Below are 14,122 nucleotides of genomic sequence, written 5' to 3'. Positions count from 1 at the left end.
CCCCTTGGTGAAATTCCCAATTATACAGAAGAAGAAGGGATGAAATGTGATCGTCATTTCCGGTAAGTGCACATGGCATTGCGCGATTTGAGACAACACTCCTCCGTCGAAATTTACGCACTATGCAAGACAGTACGTAGTGCACGAAGTGTACTTCTGTAAGTGCACTAACGTAAGTGCGCGATTTGAGACACAGCCGTGGTCTCATGTTTGACTGACACAGGTGTGTCACTTACAAGCCAACATGTTGTTGTTGTTGTTGTGTTTCTTGTTGTCTGCTGTTAGCTCCAGCTTCTCCTCTCTGGCGCTCCGTTGCGTCGTGTCTGGTTCGTCCTCCCTCGGCTCCGGGCTCGGCGTTTCAGGCTCAGGAGTCTGGAAGCTGCAATGAGCCGAAGCAGAATGGGTCACTCTGACGCAAGACTACTATTGATAAAACAAGCAAAAGAATATGCTATCCTACATTTCGTAGTATTTTGTAATCCTTGAGATCCCTTTAGCCTTGTTCCACACTCATTTCTTTCAATTCTTTTTTAGTTTTGGGACCACAGTAGCTCAGTCCGTAGGGTCTTGGTTTGCGAACCGTAGGGTTGCTAGTTCCATTCTCTCTACGGACAAAGTATGGAGTGTGGACTGGTAGCGGGAGAGGTGTTTCTTCAGGCACTCCTGAGGTGTGCTTGAGTAAGTCACCGGACCCCAAACTGCTTGGGGCGCCTGTAGTGGGCATCCCCCTCACTCTGCCACCTATCCATTAGTGCATGTATTGGGTCCTGTTTGTGTGTTTGTGTTTGCAAAAATGTAATTTGCACCCTGGGGATCAATAAAGTATGTTGCCTTCTGGCACCAAAAACATCTCATACTCACACTCAATAAGCGCACACACACACCTACCTGTTGTCAGTGGTGGTGTTTGTTGGTGAGCTAGTCAGATCTTGCTCTCTGCTTTCGTCATCCTCAAATGAGTGAAGGTTTACTATCTCCACACGCTGAGGCTCCACGCCCAGGTCCACAATCACCACCCTCTGGCTTTCACACAGCTGAAAAAAACACACACACACAAAACAAGTGCTTTTATTAGAAAATGGAATGGTGGGAATTACATACAAAAAGTAGTAAAGACGTGAGCTGTCCATGTAGTTCCATGTAGCCAGACCATTAATTCGTACTTTTAACTTCAGCAAGACTTTAGTTTTGTGCTGTCATGATATTGTTGAACTTATATTACTAATAATAATACAAAAGGAAAGAATGAAAACTACAGGGAAATGGATATAGATATTGGCAAATAAGGAACTCTGAAGGATAACAAAATAAATAAATGAATAAAAGAACCAATTATACAATTAACATTTTGTATATGTGTTTCTCTGTCTGTGCTGTGGACTGATGGGGGTGTGAAGAGCAGCCCAGACCCAGCTATCAATCTGTTACATGGTTACATCCACAGGATAAAGCCCTTAAATCCAAGCTGGCTCCTTCCACATTCCCATAAATCTTCTGTTATGTCCCCAGATTACAAGCACAGATGTTCAACCCACAATAGCTGATTATGTGCTGTGTGGATCACACCAGAGAGAGCTGTGTATAGTGGCGCTGTGTGTTAGAGTTCCTTTGGTTCTCCTCCACCTGCTGCCCCTGCAGACTGCACTGCACCAGTTTACTATAAGCAGTGGTGGAAGAAGTAGTCAGAACCTTTACTTTAGTAAAAGTACTATAATAAACTACAATTTGTCGTCGCAAAGGCCTGGCGGACACCCACCACACCCTCCGGTGCTTGGGGGATTTTGGTCAGCTGAGGGAAGCGAGGAAGGCGGGGACGGAGGTTGCCTGCCCTGCTATGGGAACTAGCGCACAGATCGACAATCCCAAGCCTCCTACTCTCATAAAACAGATCGATCACACACAAAATGGATGAGCTACAAATACACACAGAACAGAACGTTATGATTTTCACAAAAGCCCGGCTGAACACACTTATCAATGGCAGCTAGTAGCTAACAGCTAACAACTAGCTAGCTCTAGCAGTTAACCAGGGAAGCAAGCTACCCACCTGCAAGATCGAGACAGGGCAGGTGAAATAAAACAATTTTTGACTTAAAAACCCATCTTGATGTTAAGTAAGGGCCCTGTTCATGTTGTCAAGCTGTCAGATGAATGTGAACAGACTGTCATAGAATGTCATAAGTTACTAAAGTAACTAGTAACTAATGTAAGTAGTAACTAAAGCTGTCAGATGAATGTAGTGGAGTAACTAAAGTAACTAGTAACTAAAGTAACTGGTAACTAAAGTGACTAGTAACTAAAGTAACTAGGAACTAAAGTAACTAGGAACTAAAGCTGTCGGATCAGTGTAGTGGAGTAACTAAAGTAACTAGTAACTAAAGCTGTCAGATGAATGTAGTGGAGTAACTAAAGTAACTAGTAACGAAAGTAACTAGTAACTAAAACTGTCAGATGACTGTGGTGGAGTACAAAGTACAATATTTCTCTCTAAGGTGTAGCAGAGTAGAAATAGAAAGTGGCACGAAAAGAAAAGACTCAAGTAAACTACAAGTACCTCAACATTTGGACTTAAGTACAGTACTGGAGTAAGTGTACATAGGTACATTCCACCTATGACTACTAGATAATGTCCATGGAGACAGATTGCATGCCTGTGTACACCTTATGTATCTATTTCAAATGACCAACATGCTGATCATTAGTTTGGGATATTAATTGAGTTAGCCTGTTGCATGTAGGGCTGGGCAATATATCAATATTATATCAATTTGGTGATATGAGGCTGGATATCGTCTTGGATTTTGGATATTGTAACATGGATTACAGTAAACTGATGTCATTTTCTGAACTTCCAGACTGTTCTAGCTGATCCATTTTTTGCCTTTACCCACTTAGTTACTAAATCCAAGTTATGATTATATAATGAAAATATTTAGTGAAAGCACCAATAGTAAACCCAGCAATATCGCAGCAATATTAATATTGAGGTTTTGGGTCAACAATATCGTGATTTTTGATTTTTTTCCGTATTGCCGGGTCCTAGTTGAAAGCTGTCATTGACTATTATATTCTCCCTTATTTTGGTGTTAGGTTCAAGTAGAGACAATAAAGAGGACTACAGCGTAATGTCCACACTGTCTACTGCCAGAACAACAAGCCTTATATTGACAACATGGTACATCATTCCACTTCAATCACATGGCAGCAGTAGTAACCCCGGAACTGCCCGAGATACCATTAACATGTTTAATCCCAGACCACTTACGTGAACATAACAGCACACTCATCATTAATGGTATTTGACTGAGCTGTATTAAAGCCCCTGCAATCCTTTTTTTTACAAGTTCAACACTCCAAAACCCCAGTTAATCTGCTTTATCAGATCTGTGTGGTTGTGTTCTGAACAGATTTGATTGATAGTGACATAAACACACACTGTGGTTAAGCCATGGAACACATTATATTGCCGACTTGTGTCTGCAGGCACTGGATGACAGGATGTAAAATTGGGACTTTTTTTCAATTCCTATTAGTATTTAAAGTCTTAGGCTTGGATTTTCATTGATTGATTTGACCGTGCAATTGGCACTAATTAGAGCTGCCTGATATGATGAAAATATGCTAAATGTGATAACGCTGTTGACTATTGGGAAAACGACATTACTTAAATAAAATAAAAAGATATTAAAGGGGAATGATTATATAGTAGATTTAGGTTCATACTTTCTATGTTGTGTTTGGACAAAGACAGGTTTACATGCTTTAATGTTTAAAAAAACATTTTTTTTTCTTGCATGCATGGCTGCTGCACCTGTATTCACCATCTGTATGAGACACTCTGTAGGAGCGTCTGTCTCTTTAAGCCCCCGTCCTGAAAAAGCCCAGTCTGCTCTGATTAGCAGGACTTTTTACCATGAAAAATCACCAATAATGGTTTCTGAACCAAATACTACACAGGCGTACATGTCCCAGCAGTAATTTGACCCCAAAATTTGGGAGAAATGGAGAGCCTGCCAAGATAACAGCTATATGCCGTTAGCATGCAACTTCCTAATATTAAGCAGTATGCTAACGTTAGATTGTAGTGGAACAAAGCAGCACTTTCTACCACCAACAATAAAAAATAAAGGCTTCTAAACTACCCAGTCAGACATGTTTCAGTAGTAGTGTGACTCGGGGAGAACTTAACATTGGAAGCCAAGGTGACACTGTTTACTGATGTTAGCCATGCAACTACTTTAGTTAGCAGTTAACACTTATATAATACAGCAGCAATTTCTAAAGTCAAATCCCAGATAAAGGCTTTTAAACCAAATACTAATAACAAAAAATGTTTACTGTGTAAATGAGTAATGCGACCTGGAATTGGGGAGAATTCAACAACACTGGCAGCCAATGTGACGTTTTACTGGCGACAATGTTGACACCACCACCACCATGCTTATCTGGAGCAGATGACCAATCATAGAAGGCCGGCTTAGAGTTGCGCAACACTCAGCCGAGAGTAGAAAAAACGGTTGAAACCGGAGCGTTAAGAACGGTTGGAAATCGAAACATTTTAGCATTACGTTTTAAAAGGGTTGAATTAGTCAACCTGATTGAAATTTCGTATTGACATTGCAGAGATTCTGGCTTTTGATAGAAAAACAACAGATAATCATTATCTTGCGACATACATTAAACATAAGGTATTAGAAAGATAAACCATGCTATATCATCCTATGAATACATTTTGATAATTATTTTCTTAATGTCCATTAATGACATTCTGGCGTACACAGTATATGACTCCTCCCATGTGAGAGTCTAAAACTGTAAATATGACAGAAAATACAGAAAAGCATAATATGTCCCCTTTAAAGCGTATTCAGTTCTTTCTAACAGAATGAGTAAATGAACTTAGTTACAGTCCATCGCTGGATCATGGCCTACATAGCATGTTTATATGGAAAATGTCCGCCCTGCAGTGCAGTCCTTGTCTACAATACCTCACTGTCTGTGCTGTTGGCCTCCTTCACGCTCTGCAGGGCCCTGTGACCGTCCCCGTCACGCTGCACCTCATCTTTCACCTCCTCCACCCTCTGCACCTCCTGGAAACGGAAATAGAATGTCATAAGCTGTTTGTACAGTCATCATCACAAATGTATGCAGTACAGTACATATATGGGTCATATAACCAAGTCTTGAATTAATCACTGAGTATCCTGATTAAAAAAGGAAATCAACAATGTAAAACTGTATAACTAGAACATTGGACATATAAGGGTTGCAACTTATGAGTATAAATGGAGTGGATTTGTTCTCTGAAATAGTTAAAATGTGATCAGTGTTTCCCAAAGCCCAAGATGACGTCCTCAAATGTCTTTGTTTTGTCCACAACTCAAAGAAATTCAGTTTACTGTCACAGAGGAGAGAAGAAACTAGAAGATATTTACATTTTGGAAGCTGGAATCAGAGAAATTCAACTATTCTTTGTTCAAAAATGACTGGTTCATCTGATTCATCGATTTATTGATTATCAAAATAATTGGTAAGCTCTATTTTATATATAGATATGCATTTGATAATGTCTTTGATAATACTGCATCTGCAGTTCATTTAAATGTATGCAGTTCTTATTTAATGAAATTAATTAATTCATTAAAAGATGATAAACATATATTTGCACTTTATGTTTTAGTTTTTGCATTTGGCAAAAAAATTGGATTTGTTTAGGATAAAAACTACTGAAAAAATAATATCCCATGAACCTGTGGGGCAGGCTGAGCCTTAGCAGCCGTCCTGCTCCGCTCCATGTGAGCTGCCTTCAGCTGCTGCAGGGCCGCCTCCAGCTCCACCGGGTCTGCACACGCCCCCTCCGCCTGGTGCCGATTCTGCACACACACACACACACACACACACACACACACACACACACACACACACACACACACAATCTTAGATCAATTAATGGTTTGAAAATGTTTACACAGAACATACAGTATGTATAAAACCAAAAGAAAAACGGAAACCAGTCTTAAAACACATGCTACGGGTCAGCAAAGAAGATAATTCTTTAATAATATAGGGGCGGCTGTGGCTCAGTGGTAGAGCGGTTGCCTGCCAATCGGAAGGTTGGTGGTTTGATCCCTGCCCCTGCAGTCATTGTCGAAGTGTCCTTGGGTAAGACACTGAACCCCGAGTTGCCCCCGGTGCTGTGCATCGGAGTGTGAATGTGTGTGAGTGTTTATCTGATGAGCAGGTGGCACCTTGTACGGCAGCCCCGGCCACAGTGTATGAATGTGTGTGAATGGTGAAAGTTTCCTGTAGATGTAAAAGCGCTTTGAGCAGTTGTTAAGACTGGAAAAGTGCTATATAAATACAGCACATAATTGATTGAGTTAAAAACTTTAAATAGGGGGCTTAATTTAACAGTTTTAATGGCTTTTTGATTTTTTGATGAAGTTATTGTCTTAGCATAATATCTTTCTTAAAACATTAATGTTTTTTTTATGTTTTTTAAATGAACGTGAAACTTTGCAAAGAATATGATGAGATTGTAACAAAGTATACATTTATTTACCAGTAAAAGGTTCAGATACAGATGATTACAGATAATACAGATAATATTAGTTAAATCTACAAATATGTAGCCACATTTTTTACATGTACAGTAGATATTTCCAGAACAGATGGAATAGCAGTTCAGCTAAAGCTTACTGTACGTGTGTGTGTGTGTGTGTGTGGTGTATGTGTATGTTTTATTTGTGTGTGTGTGTGTGTGTGCGTGTGTGTGTGTGGTGTATATGTTTGTGTGATGTGTGTGTGTGTGTGTGATGTGTGTGTTTATGTGTGGGTGTGATATGAGTGTGTGATATGTGTGTGAGCAATGTGTGTGTGTGTGTGTGTGTGTGTGTGTGTCTGTATGTGTGTGTATGTGTATGTTTATGTGTATGTGTGTGTGTGTGTGTGTTTGTGTGTGTGTGTGAGACATCACCTGCTGGATAGTAGACGGGCTGTCTTTGCTGAAGGAGGGTGAGCGGGATGGCGTTTCTCTCTTCTTCTCTCGAAGCGACGAGGCCTGCTGGTTCCTCCTCATCCTCTCCAGCTGCTCCTCCACACTCATCCTTGTTCTCCCCACCTCCCGCTCCCCAGACCCTGTCTGGTCCACGGCACTCCTGGGACGGTCCTGTACAAGACAACACCCAGTCTTACACTCTCGTCCACACCTAAGCTATCTTACAAAGTAACCACTGAATTAGCATAACCTAGAGCAGTGTTTCTCAAATGGAGGTACGTGTCCCCCTAGGGGTACATTGGAGGACTGCAGAGGGTACGTGAAATATTTTGCATAATTCTTTTAAGTTACAAGGCTGTAGTTACTTCTACTGTCTTTCTTTCTCCATGGTTGTTGCTTTTTTCAAAGGTTTTGTTACTGTTTTGGAAGTTTGTCACCTTTTTTGAAGTTTTTTTCCTTCAAATGTTTTGTCTCTTTTTAAACTTTTTTTTCTTCCTTTTTCCTATATTTTGTCACCCTAGTGTTGCCTTCCTTCTTTCTACTGTTTATTAAAATTAATATGTTCTACTTGTTCTTGCCTTACTTCTATCTTTCTACCGTCATTTTCCAAGGTTTTGTAATTTAAAAAAAAGGTTTTTGTCGCCTATTTTTAGTCAGCATTTAAATGTTTTCCAGGTAGTAACTCTATCGCTGACATCGCTGGATTGTTTCTCTTTATAATGCCTTTTTTACATACTTTTAAATACTAAAAACTAAAAACCCTTAGAGTAGGCCAAATATGTACAACTACAGAAATAGGGAATTCACTTCATTTTTATTTATAAAATATTATAAAATATTCAATAATAAATATTTATTTTATAGGAGCGCTTTAAACTTAAGTTCAAAAATGTTTCACATCAAATAATAATCTCTTTTATAAATCCCCAAATTACTAATAAACAATTGTTTGTCTGTGTTGATGTTGAGAGCAAAACTCACTGATCTGGATTCAGGCTTCTTGGTCTTCCTCAGGGTGACATATGAGGCAATAGTGGAGGACTCGGGAGGACTCCTACAAGGACTCATGGGGGATTTGGTCCTGGGAGGAATGATGCCCACCGGGTGGGGGGGCACTGTTGGATAGACAACAGGACACACCATCACTTACACATCAGCAAACAAACATAGCAGTCAGGCTAATTGCTCATGCCCTGGCACCAACTTTACCATGCTCCATTTCACAAAAGATACAAAACATGTTCAGGGAATGTTAACAAAAATAGAAGATGTAATGTAGAAGCCAGATATCCTTTGTCTGCTGCTTTACCGCTCCTTGTTTGTTTCCATAATTCACTCGCGGGGAAGGCAAAATGCTGCCGCACAGTGACTTCAGGGAGGCAGAAGTTGGACAAAGTTCCAGTTGCGTTGTTTCTCTAAACGTCCAAGCAAAGTAACAGCGGGCAGGAGGGGGACCCAGCGGGAATGGGGGATGTGCTAGGAAGACATGCAGTCTGTATTGGAGTTACTGTTTGCATATGCCTATTTCTATTTTAAGGGCAAATGCAAGTGAAACACTTACACTTTAATGCTAATGTGTAGCAGTTGGTCCATTAATCTGATGTGTTTAAAGAGCCCCTATTATGCTTTCCCTTGTCTTTTAGTTGTTTTCTGTGAATGTAAGATGTAAAAAAACACAAAAAAACAAACAAATTGAGCTTTCTCTCCCACAGACAACACTGACACGCTTCGCTCACATTCAAAAATCCTTCATTAGTGATGTCACTATTCGAGAAAGCTAGCCAAGTGTTTCTTATGTGCTCTCCATAGGTGCTGCCTGAGCAGCCACAGCCTGCCCAGGGGCTTCTTTTGATTTGGTTGACCAATCACAACAGAGTGGGCAAGCTGACCAATCAGAGCAGACTGGGCTTTTTTCAGTAAGATGGGCCAAGAGCTCAGAGAGAGTGTTTCAGGCCGAGGACCTGCAGCAACGGGCAGTATGAGACACATAAAATGTTTTTTGAACATAAAGGGAAGGTCTGGCTAGTCCAGACAGCATTCTGGAATGGGAGAAAAAAGTGCTCTGGTTTATTGGCATTTCTTTAAACCAATCACAATTGTAATGGCCGGTGCTAAGTGCCGGACGGAGTCATGGTGCCTCTGCAAAATAGTCTCAGGAAGGAACTTGTTTTGGTGGAACATGTGTATGTTCAAAGGTTGTTTTAGTTGTCAACAGAAAACTCTGATTGGACAGTCTATCTAGCTGTCTGGATTTACCCTGCAGAGATCTGAGGACCAGTTAACCCTAGTCCCCAGAAAACCACAAGAGGTTAGAACGCCAACACAAAGACAGAGGAAGGGGACGGACATCCGGCCAAAAATGAGGGACATCTGGCTGAGTGAATAGGAATGTTGTGGATATGGACTAGGGTAATTGGAAATCTACCAAGCCACGGCCAAGTGGACCAATCCCAGTTGTTATGGTCTTTTTGAGATGTGCACGTCAGGCTACGTCGTAGGGTCCTATTGTACGTACATTACCACGGCGCGGATGTAAAGCAAGAAGTAGGCCTACCTTTTGAAGCTGCAGCGTCCTTACTCTCACCAGAGGAGTCTGTCTTGTCCTTGTCCTCCCCATTGGCCTCGTCTACTTCCTCCTTCACCGTGGTCAGCTCAGGCTCGCTCTTATACAGCCGGTAGTCTGGAGCTTGCTGTGAGGGGGACATTGTTCAGGGTCAGAATACACACACACGCATGCATGTGTCTGTCTTTGTGCACACACAGACGCATGCATGCATACGTGCACACAAACGCATGCATGCATACGTGCACACACACACACACACACAAATAAACACACATAGACAGACAGACAAACAGACAGACACACACACACACACACACATAGACAGACCGACATACACACCCACACGCAAACACACGCACACAAACAGACACAGACATAGACACACACACACACACACACACACACATCTACACAGACATACACACACACATACACGCACACACACACATGCACACACAGACAGACGGAGACACACACACACACACACACACATGCACACAAACATATACACACACACACACACACACACACACACACACACACACACACACGGTGGAAACCTTGTATCTCCCAATTGTAAACTTCAGAATACCCAAAAAGTGCTTTATGAGCCATAGAGAATGAAGAATTGAAGATTTTACAATTTCACAAATCTCACATTATATTGTGAGTATATGACAAATTAGGACCATCCTGTAGGGGGGAAAACATCTTCTCTAAAAAGTCAAAATATTTGAAGTCATAGTTTTACAAGAAAACATTCTGGTATTTCAAGATCAACGTTGTAATTTAACATAAAAAATAATTTTTAGAATAAAGTTGTGATTTTAAAATAAAGAAAAAGTTCCGGAAAAAGTTAATAGAATAACCTCATAGTTTTACTAGGAAAAGATATGGCTCTTCATAGCACTATGAAGTGCCATTATAATATAATAGTACAGGCATAAAGGAGAGTTCTCTGTGCTATTAAACAACACTCAAAGTAGAAGGCAAGACACACTTTAAGTGTAGAACATCAAACTCATAACAATGGAGTTCCATAAATGCATAGACCAGAATGGGTCAGAATGGGTCTGGATGGGCCAGAATGCGTCAGAATAGGTCAGAATGGGTCTGGATGGGTCTGGAGGGGTCTGAAAGAGTCTGTATGGGTCTTCATGGATCAGAAAAGGTCTGGATGGGTCTAAATTGGTCTGCATGGCTCAGAATGGGTCTGGATGGGTCTTGACGGGTCTGGATGGGTCTGGATGGGTCTGAATGTGACACTGTAGGTGAGTGACAGACACTGAAATTAATTACATGGCTCCAAAATGGCCCTTGTTGAGGAATGATTCTCTTCAGTGTATATCAGTTCAGCCCTTAGGCTGGATTTGAGATGTGAGAGTAAAGGCTGAATGACAAATCGTTTTTTAAAACGGAAATTGCGATTTAAAAGAATGCGATTAGCTAATCGTGAAGACTGCGATTAATCACATGGGCAGAATCTGGTTGAATGTTAATTGCAGCATTTGGTTTAACACTTTTCATTGATCTTTTCATTATAGAGATAAATTCTGGAATAATGTTACATATCACGGATTGTTTGCAGAATTGTCCTATTTTTAGGGGATTTTTTGATCAATTTTGTATAACTTTATTTAACATGATGGTAGAAGGTGTAAAATATAGATCCTGTTGTTGAACTGGGTCCTGTCAGACATTCCAGTTCACAGAAAAGTACTGAAATTGTTTTTCATTATAACTTTATCTTTTGGGGTAAATGTTCTGTGTTTTACTGCTGTGTTCCATGCTAATTAAATGTCCCTTTGCATAAAAATGTCACTTTATGAGGTTTTTTAACAATTATATGCATCCCCCCATCCTGCTTATGGCCCCCCAATGGCTAGAAACAGTAATAGGTGTAAACCAAGCCCTGGGTATTCTGTTCTGCATTTGATAAAATGATAGCTCAGATGGGCCGAGCTGCAATATTGCCCCTTATGATGTCATAAGGGACAAGGCTACCTCCACTTGCTCTGCTTTGCCCGCCCAGGGAATTTAGCCCACCCATGAGAGAGAGACATCATGGCTTTCAAACAAGCATGTGGCAGTTGGTCAAGGCCACACCCCCAGTCTCTACCTTGCCCCCCCTCTCTTCTCCTCAAAAAGCTATAGACTCAGAAATGGCAAATACTAAGGAAAGCTCATTGTGGGACTGTCTCTAGTTGCTGTAATTCTGCACCAAGGATCAATTTGGGGAAATAGACTTCAGATACAGTACTAGGGGACCACTAAGGTCTATATAAAAGAGACTTAAGGTACAGTATTAGGAGACCACTAAGGCCTATGTAAAAGAGACTTCAGATACAGTATTAGGGGACCACTAAGGTCTATGTAAAAGAGACTTCAGATACAGTATTAGGGGACCACTAAGGTCTATATAAAAGAGACTTCTGTTCTCATCCCTGCATAAGAATTTAGAGGAGATAAACCATGTCATGGAGCACTATAACATCAAGAGATGGTGTTTCATGTTATAATGATCCATGACATGTTTTATCTGTTACACAGTTAATATTAAACTTTAGCTAAACTTTTAAGGAAAAAAATCGCAAATCGAATCATGATCGCAAAAATCGGAATTTAATTGTTCCCCAAACTGTTCAGCCCTACGTGAAAATGATAAACAAGAAATGTAAAAATGGATGCACACCCACAGACAAATCTGTTTGCTGATGGGTGGCGGTCACAGTGGAGCAGATGTGGATAGATGGAGCAGACATGGAGGCTTTCAGTGGCTCTTACGCTGTGCACTCCGTTCCTGGAGCTTGCCTTACGATCCTCGGTGCGGTGTGTGTGCGGTTGCAGGCGGCCGCTGGGGTGCGATTGGTGGGGGGGCACGTGAGGGGGGCGCTCTGATGAGTCGTAGTATTGAGGGAGGGGCGGGCGGGGGGGCACACTGTCACCCTCCCTGAGCGGTCTGATCGGCAGCAGCGTCACTGCCTGTTGACAGGTAACACAGCGGGTCTCATTCCAAGGAAGTCAAATGGTCTTACTGGACTGCACTTCTGGGAGGAGGTGGGATCAGTACTTTTTCACTGAAAATGGTTGAATTAAGGCTGATGAGAGCACAGAGAGTGATCTAAAATTGTGGAGGGGTCCGAAAACCAGTCAGTATCTGGTGTTAGGGTTAGGGTTCATCCATGAAGAGAACACCTCTCCAAAGTGCCAGACACCATCGAATATTAACATTTGCCCACTGAAGTCGGTTCTGAAAACAAATTGCAGTCAGGTCGAGAGAGAGAGAGAGAGAGAGAGAGAGAGAGAGAGAGAGAGAGAGAGAGAGAGAGAGAGAGCGAGAGAGAGAGGGACGGATAAATCCTAAATCTAACCCTTTCCGATATTTCATTTTGTTATGCCACACCTGTCAGGTGTATGGATTATCTTGGCAAAGGAGAAGTGCTCACTAACACAGATCTAGATAGATTTGTGAACAATATTTAAGAGAAATAAGACTTTTGTGTTCATAGAAAAAGTCTTAGATCTTTGAGTTCAGCTAATGAAAAATGGGGACAAAAACAGAAGTGTTGTGTTTATAATTTTGTTTATTGTACATAGAAAAAACCCATTCATGTTTCTGGTGAATCCTGTGGCCATGTGCTTTATGTTAAGTAAGGACACTTTTACACCTGCCTCATTTAGTTTGATTAAAATGGTGGTGAGAACGCACCAAAAAAAGCGTACCTAACCCCCTTGATGAGGTGGTCTCGGTTTGCTTTCAATAGAACTCTGGCCAACCATATTCAGTATACTCCTCCAGTTTGAGCTAACGTCCCCTGTAGCCAGGCGTGCTTAGCAATATACAAATAGCCAACTGCAGCTTCAATGTTTCTCTCACAGAAACAGACTGCAGGCAAGCCCGCCATCCGTCACCCGCATCTCTGCGGTAACACCAGCCCCAGCTAAAGTTGGAGACATGGGATTTTTCCAGGTGTGAAACAAAATCGAACCAAACCAAAGGGAAATTGCTCCCAAGTTTACTCCTCACCAACTCCTCAACTGATTCGGACCCAAGCAAACAAAGTATAAGTGTGAAAACGCCCTAACACACCTGCCAGCAGGTGATACCTTTATGATGTGGGGATGAATGCACATAGGGTTTTATCCCTGTTGCTTCCTCTACCATAACCACAGACTCATTCTGTCTTCCAAAATGACTGAATTGTAGCCAGAGGCTAAAGAAACGTGAAACAGCTGAGAGGAAGTGTGGTCAGTGTGTGCTTACCTCGTTCTTCTGGAGACTGGAGAGCGGTTTGGAACCAGGTAAACCTGCTGAATATGGAGAAGAGGAACTTGAATTTTTTTCAGAACAAAAGACAAATGATTAAGCGTTTTGTTGCATTGGAGACTCTTACTGCTTTCTGTGCTCCGCTGTGGTTTATTTTTGGCCAGAGCCTCCATCACGTCCTGGATCCTCCACAGCTCCTTCTGGATCTGGATGTGCCGCTGGCTGGGAGGCTCTGTCTGAGGACACACACACACACACACACACACACACACACACACACACACACACACAA

The 14,122-nt window shown here is 41.5% G+C and overlaps 1 protein-coding gene across 1 annotated transcript in view; it reads right to left on the bottom strand.

Annotated features, from left to right (window-relative positions):
* LOC117939089 (pleckstrin homology domain-containing family A member 5-like) overlaps window positions 1–14,122 on the bottom strand; it is a 236,663-nt gene that overhangs the window by 4,594 nt on the left and 217,947 nt on the right. The window contains exons 21-30 of the mRNA XM_034864135.1: window positions 13,958–14,066; window positions 13,828–13,874; window positions 12,348–12,545; window positions 9,552–9,687; window positions 7,979–8,112; window positions 6,977–7,168; window positions 5,751–5,873; window positions 4,989–5,090; window positions 889–1,034; window positions 237–379 (exon numbers count right to left, since the gene is read on the bottom strand). Of these exons, the coding sequence (XP_034720026.1) occupies window positions 237–379; window positions 889–1,034; window positions 4,989–5,090; window positions 5,751–5,873; window positions 6,977–7,168; window positions 7,979–8,112; window positions 9,552–9,687; window positions 12,348–12,545; window positions 13,828–13,874; window positions 13,958–14,066 (1,330 nt within the window). The remainder of the gene's footprint in view (window positions 1–236; window positions 380–888; window positions 1,035–4,988; window positions 5,091–5,750; window positions 5,874–6,976; window positions 7,169–7,978; window positions 8,113–9,551; window positions 9,688–12,347; window positions 12,546–13,827; window positions 13,875–13,957; window positions 14,067–14,122) is intronic.

Source organism: Etheostoma cragini, chromosome 23, assembly GCF_013103735.1.
Source record: "Etheostoma cragini isolate CJK2018 chromosome 23, CSU_Ecrag_1.0, whole genome shotgun sequence".
NCBI lineage: Eukaryota > Metazoa > Chordata > Actinopteri > Perciformes > Percidae > Etheostoma > Etheostoma cragini.
Note: the sequence above shows the minus strand (reverse complement) of the source record. Positions and strands in the feature narration are given on the sequence as shown.